The 12,072-nt window shown below is 43.0% G+C and overlaps 1 protein-coding gene across 6 annotated transcripts in view; it reads left to right on the top strand.

Moving 5' to 3' along the window:
• Nucleotides 1–12,072, top strand: part of LOC119485011 (plexin-A1-like) — a 233,385-nt gene that overhangs the window by 106,116 nt on the left and 115,197 nt on the right. For all 6 annotated transcript variants that reach the window (XR_005206159.1, XM_037764274.1, XM_037764301.1 and 3 more), the window contains one exon: nucleotides 614–754. Coding sequence is in view for 5 of the 6 variants with exons in the window: in XM_037764274.1 (XP_037620202.1) it covers nucleotides 614–754 (141 nt within the window). In the remaining variant the exon portion in view is untranslated. The remainder of the gene's footprint in view (nucleotides 1–613; nucleotides 755–12,072) is intronic.

The raw sequence follows: 12,072 nt of genomic DNA on the forward strand, positions 1-12,072 counted from the left end.
CTCGCTGTTATCCTCTCTGGGCTTCATACAGGGCCGCAGTGTTTTCATACACACACCACTTTTTGTCATTATTTCAGTTTTCAAAGTGTTTCCATTAGTTCCTTCCTCCCAGGTGGTGAATAGAGCTGGGGTTTTTTTCTGCAGGTGTAATAACATCATTATCCAGTCAATAATGTTCCTGTCTGTGCATACACCCCTGTAATCATGTCTGTGTTCACAATAATGATACGATATTCAATACGGCTATTAACGCAGCCTTTCAATTAAGCCGTTCAGATGGGCCTGTAAAGCAGGCGCTTTCAACTTATCTCCAAAGTTTTGATAATTTCACACTGCCTTCCACATTATAATAATAACCACCTGTTACTGCTGAAGCAAATGCAGTCTATAGCCCCAGCTGGAGGGCAACATACACGGTCAGTGTGTTTCAACTTGAGAAAACGTGCAATGTGAGATACGTTTGTTGGATATTGCAAGGGGAGGGTGTGACGTAATTGGAATTGAAGTTCAATTAATTGCACAGCCCTACTTTTATAAGAGTTTTATATGAATCTTGATTACAGTATTTATGTGAGTCTTTCTCTAACTGTTCTCCTTTCGTGTTTCTCTGTAGATCTTGGTGAACTCTGTGAGTCCCAACCGTCCGGCGGTGCTCTACGAGAAGGTGACTGTGAGCGAGGGAGGCAGTCCCTTACTGAGAGACATGCTGTTCAGCCCGGACCTGCAGCACATCTACACGCTGACTGACAAACAGGTGAGTTCAGTGTTGGAGATGCACACACCAAAAATATGCACATATTCAGAAACACATGCACACTTAAACTCCACACAGAATACACGTTTGTGTGCAGCTGTGACACGGGAACCGAGAGTGACCACATAACATGTCACATGGATTTACGAAATTCTTACATGTGGTGAACACACCCAGTATGGTTGCTGTAATGATGGGTGTATGTATGTATGTAGCCATCATTAGCCTCCATAGCCAGCATGCCTCAATACGGCAGTTACCACAGGTACAGAGCTAACAATGCCTTGTTAACACATATGGCTCCTGTTACATATTTCATTCGGGGCGGACCCACAAGCTCGACACGCACACACATTCACACATGCAATCGTGTTGTATTGCATGTTGCGACGGTCATTTCCACCACAGCAGTCTAGTACAAACTGTTCAGTGCAAACCTCACCCCCATTAGCCATTAGTTCCTGTATATGTTAACCCTCCTACCCAGTGTACAATCACAACACAACTCATCCCCACTGGATGTAATTACACCGCAACACACACCAGCTACACACACTACCACCATGACGGTTCACTAATAATCAAGACGTTAATACACACACACACTGACATACAGCGAGTGTTATAGGTCACATGTGGTGTGAGTGTGTGTGTGTGCCCGCGGTCATTACCAGCCCCACCACTGGCGAGAGTTGTGTCTACTTTGATGGTGAGTTCGGGAGGGGGGAGGAAGGAGAAGGGGGGAGATGGGGGAGGAGGAGGAGGAGGAGGAGGAGAGCGTGTCGCATCTCTGTTGCTCCCCAGGCCCAGCTGCTCCCCTTGTTTTTCTGTCTCATTAGTGTGGTGAGTGAAGGAAGCAGAGATGGAGGGAGGGGGGGGAGAGAAAGTAAAGTGGGGTTGTACATGATGCGAATATGTCTGTATTTAATAGATCTAAAACGGGCTTTGGGGAAAGATTGTCTGATTAAAAAGGTTGAGATATGTGTCTGTTTTGTGAAAGGTTGTTTGAGGCTAGGCGAGCCCAAAGTCTGGCCATGAAAAGGAAATCTTCTGTCCCTTTTTCCTATTTCCAGTGGTCTATGACTGGAGCTGCATTAATGATATTGGTAATCTGCGATACACTCTTTGTATTCCAAGTAAACTACTGTTGCAAAGGGGGCTTGGTATTGTTTGAAATTGCTCAATGTGAGTACCAATATAATACCCGAGTTTCAGTTACACTACAAAAACTAAAATCCAAAACTGTATGGGCGTTTGTCCCTGGAGATAAATCAGCACATGGCTTCAGTAATCGGGAGGAGTTAGGGGGACAATTGGAAGTAGCATTAACTGCTAGCAATGGCTTTGTGTTGTCAGTACACATGTCACGTTCTTAAATTAGTTAGATTTGCCGCTGGCATATTTTATGATGCAATTGTGAGTTTTGAAGACTGCTAATGTGATGCACTCTGTAGATTTCAGGCGGCGGAGTACACACTAGCCAATATGTGGAGACGAAGGTGGAGGTATACACAGTTGGTGTTAGTTTTTGTGTGTTGAGTGTCTTTGTGACTTGGTGGCCTGCTCCACTTTATCTTGGCAGCTAGAGCAGCTAAGGGCATGTGGGACACACACACATACACATTTTTACTTATAGACACTCGTACTAGACAAGAACACACTCAGGCTCACACGCTTCATGTACACACACACACACACACACACACACACATCCGTACAACCATTTACACTCAAGGTTGTTCTGTCTCCCTCCACCTCCCATCATGCCCTTCTCTTCAGAACTCCCCCCATCATGTTCACACACACACTCTCTCTCTCTCTCACACACACACCTTCATCTCGCTGTGTGTTTGATCCCCATTAATGGTTAGCAGGCTCGGGTTAAGCAGAATGGGGGGCTGCGGTTGCCAGACCTCCTAGCTAAACCCCCTTTCCAGCACTAATGACTAGAGGGGGCAATTCCCTTCTCTCGCCCTCCGTCCTACCCTCATCTTTATCCCTCTGCCCTCCATCTATCCCGCTATGCCTCCCCCATCCCTACTTTTATAAATCCATGCCTCGACTGCCACACACACTCACACAAACTCCCATGTTTCCATCTAAGCCCAAATTGAGTCCTCCCCTCTCAACTGCCTTCTCCTGATCCCATTCCCATGTTTTTAATGATCTCTCACCATCGCTGCTGCGCCCCTTCTTTTCTCCCCTTTCTCTCTCTCACACACTCACAAACACTTGGTCTTTTTCTTAAAGGAGGCAGAGGTGGAAAATTGTGGAATTGATGGCGGTAGGAGGCTGGTTTTGAGATGGAGCAGGGTGCTACTGTAGTACACACACACACACACTTACATACACAAAAACACACTAGCAAGCTTGCATGAGGAATGCAACCATGCTCCCCTTTCCCCCATATTCTCATGAAATAGATACACTCAGCCCTGCTCTCATCCTGCGAGTAGACATCTGTGTGTGTGTGTGTGTGTGTGTGTGTGTGTGTAGCTGGTTGCCTGCGGGGGTTCCTCAGACAAGCCAAGCACATTAAGGTGTCACTGGACATATCCACTGATGCGTAGCACCACGACAAGTCCTCCCTTCTCTCGCCCCCCCTTCTTCACTCACTCACTCACACACACTCACACACACACACACACACAGACACACATGAAGGCCCGGCGCGGTGAGTCAGAGTTAGGGGCGAGGCCCGGTGATTTATGACTCGCTCTGTTCCAGCTATATTCATCACTGTCATTATTATCAATGGAGGATATGACAGCAGGAGAGGACGGCCTGCTGTGTGTGTGAGTTTATGCGTGTGTGCATTTCATGAGACGGTATGTTATTTCAGGAACTGCAGCAGATGCTGCATTATAGTTTGTCTGTTATTGTGTGCTCGTTGTATGTGTTTATCACATTTGCACATTTGACTTTCTCTATGTGTGTGTGAGCAAACAGGAAAAAGTCTGCACCAGCTGACATTTTTAGAAATCAGTGGGTCAGAAATCTACTTGTTCGAAGTGAATTTTTACTTTCCCCTTATACAAATTGTTTTATTTATTAGTGGTTATCAAATAACAACAAAGACTAGAGTTAATTGTCATTTTTTTTATCCGCCTTGCTCTTAAACTTGTAGCAAACTGCGCAATACATAGTTGGAGTTTCGGCCACATCCTCGCTAACGCCACCCAGCTAAACTCCTGTTTACAGGATAATTGACTTGCACTTCAGCTCATTGTCTTTACCCGCTGCCATTTTCTCGCGAATGATGAAAGTTTCAAATTTTGTTTATTTATAGAGCACATTTAAAACCAAAGTGCCGTACAGTGGTAAAACAGCAATACAGTATATGAAAATACTCACTCCTCATCTACTTCCATCATCAGCTCTGGAAAGAAACCCAATGTGTTTGATTCTTTTTTGCTAGATTTACGAGCCCCACGTGGCATTTTACTTGGCAAGCGGGCAAGCCTTATTGTTGAGCCCTGCTTTATCGATAAGGATCCATTCACTCACCCTCAGGCTGTATACACACAACCACACACACGCACACACTAGTCATCTCTCAAAACTGTGTTATTGTTGGAGTAAATAAGGAAATACTTGCTCTCAGATTAGCAACTTCGTTTAAGTGCCGCCTGTTAGCTAGAGTTGTGAAAGCTGCTTCACGAAGAACAATGTCACTCTTTGACTCAACACTAACTTTTTCAAGCACCTCTCTTCTGTGCAAAAAACTGCCACTGTGGGAAATCATCACATGGTGTCTTGGCTCAGTCAAGACTTCCCATCATAAAATCATTTAATTTTTCTGTTTCATAGCCAAAAAAAAAAGGTAGAAAGCTCCGACTGAATTTGATGCCCCAGCTGCCATTCTTCCTGTCTTTGTACACGTACTCAACCTCGCAGTGTCACACACACGCATACGGACAACGCGTCTTTGATGGCAGCCATGCATATGATAGCGGCGTGGAGTGCGGTGCCGACTAATTGCCGAAAGCATGAATATTCATCTCCCCCGGTGTGAGAAGGGAGACCGTGTTCGGAACGGGCGTCCTGGAAACAGACGAGAAGGACTTGGAGGGCTTGATAAAGTGGAGGGGAAATTATGTATTATGTGTATGCATGAGACAACCTTTGTTCAAGTGTCAAGCATGTGTGTGTTTGCGAGGGTGCGAGCACATAAAAGCATGTATGTCTCAATCGCATTTTGTACTAGCGATGGTTCATGTGCTCGTTCGTTGACTCACCCACATCTGCATGTCTTTGAATCACACACACTCAGCATACAAACATATACAGTATTCGCGTGTGTGTGTGTGGGCTAACACCATTGTCTGACTTTCCATTCAGCCTCTGAAAGAGATTTCCCACTCCACATTTCACCGAGGCTCTCATCCCTCCAAGGAATCTGTATTCATGCACACACACAAAGTTCTCGTGCCATTCACAAGATGTTGGTTTGAGTCCCTACAATAGCAAACAATGGTCCGCATTGTGCTGTTGGCTCTCTCAACAAGGCCTCATCAAGTAATATCTTACCCATAGGGTTTCGTCAGACATCAATCCACTCTCTATGTGTGTGTGTGTCTGTGTGCGTGTGTGTGTGTGTGTGTGTCGATCTGTTTACATTCACATATTACTGGTTCGCTGCCAATCTCGTTAGCAAGCACATTAGCACAGACTGACATCAACACACATAATAAGCAGCTGGTTGTATCAATCAAGGCTGACATTTTAGTGAACTGGATACAGCTAATCAGTCAGTTCTAAGCAGCTCAAAGATTAATTTTCCATAATTCATCAAACGCCGGCTGACTGAGGAAGTTAACAAGTGCGTAATGCAGCGTTTAAACATCAGCGATTGTTGGCTGACACTTTTGTTTTATCACTCCGATCGTACGTGGAGCAACGCAGGAAATGTGATTTGCTTTAAATGCTCGAACAGATGGAGGAGGAAATTTTCCCCACCATTTTTTAAAAAAATATTTATTTTCCTCAGTTTGGTTCAGCCCACTAAACGTCCGACCTGTTCATTTAGATTTATGAGCACGACTCCAGCTTCACCTTTCCCACTCACTGGCTTGACAGTGTAAAGCTTGAATGAGTACTTGCATGTCCTACGCACACACACACACACACACACACACACCAACCACTGACACATCAGGACTGCCCATGCACACACAGACTTTGAGCAAGGAGGTGGTCATTGTTATGTAAATGTTAATAGACCTGGTGCAGCGAGGCGTAGACGGGGGGGTACGGTGACTAGAAGGGAGAAGCGGTGGCGTGGGTGGCGGTGTAGCCGTGTAGGTATATGGCACTCAATTACAAGAGTTCAAACCATTATATCACCTTCGTCAGCACAGGACTGAACACACACACTCATACACAACACACACAATACTGTTAATCACGCATTAGTGCACGCTCACATATCACGTATGTAGATGTCCACATTTATAGACCTTGTAACGGTAAATGTCTGTACTGTGTGTATAAAAATAGTCACATTTGTAACGGCTGGGGCACACTGGGAACGTGGGTAGCGCGTGTCCGTCACGGAACCTCTTGCTTTTTATTTTGCCGTCCATGTTAACAGGTTAGTGCAGCCACACAGCACGCGTGTCTGAAGAGATTCAAGGTCTCGCCTATTTCTTCCACATCCTGCATATGTTTCACAGCGTGACATCATACCAGCAACATTACTACAGTTTCAATGTCTAGACATCAGTAGAATATGTCACAGACATGAAAAAAAGTTCAAATTTATTTTTTATTCCTGTTTCCATTTCAAAATAAAAGCCCTGTAGCATTTTTTTTTCTGAGGACAGAATTCCTTGATTTGTTAACAAAAGGCTTTTATTTTGAAATAGTTGCAGAACAGTGTTGTAGAAAATGCAGTGACTTGCATGACTCCATGAATGAATGAAGTACCAGCTTTCAACAGGTTTTTATTATAACAAATGAGCACACGCTTCTTAACCTTTTTCTGTCTAAAATAAATATAAATGAATAATTATAATGAAATACAAATGACCATTATGAAAGGCAAACTCTATGTGTCCCGGCCGTAAGAGTAGTGAGACAATTGAAAATAATCTGCAGATGAATCAATATTAAGAATAATTGTTAATTGTAGGCCTGCTCTCCTCCTTACTGAAGAGAAGAGAAAAGTGGTGTTAATTCCTTCTAACAGTGCAGATATGTGAGAAGACTGACCAAGATCCCATCATTAGCCAGAGAGGGATGGTTTCCATGTCTCTTAATATCTCAAACTTCACTTCTCTCACTCTCTTTCTCTTAATTGTGTTTCCTGCCTTTTCTCTCACTCCCCTCTTTCCTGTCGTATCATTCTCTCTTGTGGTTTTTCCCTTTTAAAAAAAAAACCACTTGATTGAAAGTGTGCATGCCCCATCAGAAAAGTGTGCTCAGACACTTGTCTTTGGCGTGATGCTATCAGTCCTAATGGAAGTCTAGCTGTCACTAGATAGCTCTGTCTTCCTCTCATCTCTCTCTGTTTTACTCCGCCGTCTTTTCCCAGAGGATGGCGTGATAGAGCAGACTGATAGGGTTAGAATAGAGGGCGAGATGGATAGGGAGGTTAATGGTTTCTCTCTCCCTCCATCTCCCCCTCCTCTCCCTTTCTTCTCAATCACTATCAATTGGCTGCACAATCGGTCCTCCTGTTGCTCGACAGTGATTGGGGCGGAAAGACGTGGCTTCGGCTGATTGTCGTTGGATGAGGCCAATCAAAAGCTGGCGTGACCCACCGAGCCGCTCCGAATGGCACATCGCTCTATTCGGTCCCGTGCCTTAACCGCCAAGCCACACTTGGTAGAACAATGAAGTGTCGCTCATGCATGACAGCACAGGGAATTGTTTTGAATTCAAGTCAAATTTTCTTTTTCAAATTCATGCACAGCAGGGCCTCGTCAGACCCAGTTATGAAGGATCCAACGGGGAGCGGAAGAGCAGAATGGCAAATTATTCTTCCAGTTAGAAATCACAAAAAGAATGAACATGATACTGATAACTACAGTTGGAATGACATTTACGCATAATAACTAATTATTGTTTTCATTATTTATTCATTTGTTCCAATTTTTTTCAATGAATCTTTTGTCGAAAAACGTCCATCAAACGTCCACAAATTTCTAGAAGTCCTTGTTTTGTTCAACCGACAGTGTAAAAAATACAGAAAGAGATTCAGTTTGGCAGCAAATGCTCACATTTTAGAAGCTGAAACAGGCAAATGTTTGTAGAGCTGCAACTATTAGTTGATTAGTTGTCAACTATTAAATGAATCGCCAACTATTTTGATTGAGTAATCTTTTAAGAAAGACAATTCTCAGATTCCAGCTTCTTAAATGTGAATATTTTCTGGTTTCTTTACTCCGCTATGGCAGTTAGCTGAATATCTTTGAGTTGTGGAGAAAACAAGACATTCGAGGACGTCATTTGGGGCTTTGAGAAACACTGATATAAATTTTTTTTCCGCCATTTTCTAACATTATATAGACCGAAGAACTAATCGATTAATCTAGGAAATAATCAGCAGATCAATCGACAATGAAAATAATGGTTAGTTGCAGCCCTAAATGCCGTTTTTCCTTTATAAATGATTTAAGCGATTAATCAATTATCAAAATTGTTGAAGATTAAAGCGGCATGAAGATCAGTTTACTCGCAGTAAGCCTATGAAAACAGGTGTGTAAGGTCTTCTTTGACTCTTATTTTCTAGACTTTGTGAAATATGAGATAATAACCCCGATGATGTCTTAAGGGTTTTCTTTTCTCGGGCTCGGAGACTTACCTTTTCTTATAGAAAGCCTGCGTTACAAACTGGAAGCATGAAACTTGAAAGACTGCCATTTACCAGGCAAGGAGAGTCTAAAGATGCAAGATGCTGTTAAGTTGCATTATGAGGAATGTAGGATCCAGCATGTTAAACGCTTGATCCATAATAGAGACTAAAAATCAGGACTGTTCTTCCGCGGCTGCATCAGTTTTAACCATTCTGCAATACTTAATTGCTTGACTACCTCTTTATTTTTTTGCCTTATTGATTAGTTGTTTTCACACTTTTAATAACAACCATAAGGCCCAAGTCAATTATTTGTCTCCCAAATGAATCATGCTTGTATGCATTAGTTTTTTCTTCCTTTGGTGCAATCAAGAGATATGGCAACATCAGCCGATGTTTCAACCAATTCTCCTTGATTTGCAATTTACTCTTCAATATTACTCGTAATATTTCCAAAGCTCCTGTAAAACTCGCTGCCAGTAACTTTGAATGACAGCATACATATTAGCACAAAGTCAATCACACCGATTTTGTTTGTTCGGCTCAGTTCTCTCCACAATCACAATCCGCCCATACACCTACGAGGCATGACTTCCACACGGCGACTCCTGCGAGAGCAAATAAAGGAAAGCAGCATTTGTCCTCTTTCTCTCCTCTGCTTCTCTCTTGTCTGTGTATATGGTGGTGGGTCGCCTGGCAGTGCTAATGGAAATGCCAGCTGTGTGGCTCCTCACTCCTCACCAAGTCCATTTACTAAAGTGACAGAGTCATTTACCAGGCCGCCGGCCTCTCCCATCCTCACTTAATTAGAAGACCCCTAGGCCTGTCTACCTTAGCTGCTCACATTTACCTCTTCCTCTCTTTCTCTCTCTACAGTCTCTTTGTTCCCATTCTTTGTTTTCTGTGTTTTTTCAATCTCCACCTCGTCTTCCGTCTCTGTCTCAGTTTTCCTCTTTTGCTCTCTCATTTCTCTCTCTTCTCTCTTTCTATCAGGCTCTCTCTCTCTCTCATGAGTATTATGGACAAATGGCTACACAAAGGGTGAGAAAGTGTATTGACCTATAGTTTAGATTAGCTCTCTTTGGAAGAGTTAATGGGGATGTCCATGTGATGAGTGATGAGGTCTCACATCTTTCTTTTTCAAAGTTTTGTTTGTCTTTTTTAGTCACTCTGGGTTTTCTCTTGATTTTGTTTGTGTAGCCTCAGTCCTAACTGTTGCACTTCTTATTTCACACTTTGTTATTCTTTCTACTTTTGTTAGAAAAAGAGACAAATTCTTTAGTTTCTTTAAGGACCTATGTGTAACAATTGGGGGGATCTATTGGCAGAAATGGAATATAATATTAAGTATGTTTTCCTTAGTGTATAATCACCTGAAAATAAGAATCGTTGTGTTTTCGTCACCTCAGAATGAGAGCGTTTATATCTACATAGGAAGCGGATCCTCTTCACGGAGTCCGCCATGTTGCTCCGCCATGTTTCTACAGTAGCCCAGAATGGACAAACCAAACACTGTTAACTTTTCCTGCTTGGGCCGGAGTCGATAATGTTACTTTCTCCCGTCGCCGCCGCTCTCTCTCTCTCTCTCTCTCTCTTGCTTCACTACTCACTTCCCACGTACATGCAAACTCTAAGCACTCTACTCTTACAGCAACTGTCTCTAGAGAGGGCCATTCATGTTTTCGCATTGGCCACCGTAGCTCTACTAATTGATTGGCACAAGAGAAGTTGTAATCTGCAGCCTCACAGTTAGATACCACCAGATCCTGCAACCATGATACATCCAGGGCGACAGCACAGTCTTTGGAGCGGGGAAGAAAAATAGATTTCCGGTTAAACAAATAGATTTTTTCCTGGGTTAATAAATTATGGTATCGGATCGGTGCATAGACTGACGTACTCGCCGATACCACATTTTGGGCAGTATTGGACGCATTTCCGATACTAGTATTGGTATCGGAACAACTGTAGTTAGGTGAATGCTTTGCAAAAGTTTTTTCTACAATTTAATTTGAAGGTGCTTCTATATTAGTTTTAATGTGCTTACAAACACTCATATACAGTGAAAAAGCACTCCTACAGCTGCAGTGCAGTCGTATGGTGTATACCCTGTGTGTGTGTGTTTGTGTACTGTATATATAATGTCGTCTCCTAGGAAAAGGGAATTTGAGTTGTCAACTTTATTGGCCTTGAACTCACGTTGTGTGCACACACAAAGGACAAATAAATAAGCTGTTTGATCTGCCTCTTGTTTTCACCGGGATGGAGTATAGAGGAAGAGATCAAAACAGTATTTCAGAAGAGGAAAAACAATGGAGCGGATGAATAATTGAGCCCAGCGCAGGAGAAAGAGGATAAAAAAGATAAATTAAAGAGGCGAAAGAGAAGGAGAGCTGATCGGGAGAGAGAAACGGCAGACAAAACACAATATGAGAGAGATAAAGATAAAACGAGGGAGGCGGGAAGGGCAGTGGGCGCGAAAAAAATACTGCAGGGAGTGAGTTTGGAGAGAGAAAACAAGAGATTACAGCTATCACAGCGGGCACTATTTTCTTCCAGTGACACATAAAGACGTAATTCACTAAAACAGGTCTGCAGCAAACAATTTGAGTTGACCACAATGGCCACATCTGTCAGTAACATCTCTGCAGTGTAACAGTGATTTAGTTTTTAGGACACCGGTCAGCAGATTGAATGTGACAGCAGATGATTTTTCGATGGAGGACAACTATGTGATTCTCACTTTTCATTTCTCCTACTACACAACCTTTACCCATCCTCCCTCTTGTCACCCGTCCTTCGGCACCTCGCCTTCCTCTTCAGTGCCAGACTCCCCGAGTCCTGTTTGCTTTGCTGCTTATCTCCAGTCAGTCAACACATCGAGTTCCTAGCCAGTCATTGATCTGCTAAGCCCCTTACAATCCAGTCAATGCACACATGCTAACCCAGCCTTAGATACAACACCCCCTGAGCAGGTATCCCAGCACTGGAAGAACTAGCTCGCTTACATGGACACCCTGTTGAGAGACATGTAGTACGCCTAAGGGATAGCCGGACCACTGCTGGGTACAACTCCCATTTCTAAAGACCGATTGTAGGAATGACACACTGATGCCAAAGCAGAAGGTGGCAATATGAATAACAGTCACCGCACAGTAATGACAACACATTTTAGAGCTACAGCTGCAGACTAACAAATGAGCGCATCTGTCTTTTTATTTCCTTTTCTCTGTTGTTCTGGGGCATTTAGTGGCTGTGTTGTAGAGCTGGGCGATATAGTCAAAATCTTCTATCACAATAAAGGTCTTTTCTTATCTTGATAACGATATAGTATATCCCTATATAGCATGCTTTCTGGTTATTCCATTCCATTTTTAGGTTGTAGCGGGCATTTGCATAAAGCAGCATATTTTCCCACTCTCATGTTGATAAAATGAAGTACTTAACAAATCTCCTTTTAATTTACATTTTGAACAGATAAAAAATAGGTGATTAATTTGTGATTAATTGCGATTAACTA

Source organism: Sebastes umbrosus, chromosome 1 (genome assembly GCF_015220745.1).
Source record: "Sebastes umbrosus isolate fSebUmb1 chromosome 1, fSebUmb1.pri, whole genome shotgun sequence".
Lineage (NCBI taxonomy): Eukaryota > Metazoa > Chordata > Actinopteri > Perciformes > Sebastidae > Sebastes > Sebastes umbrosus.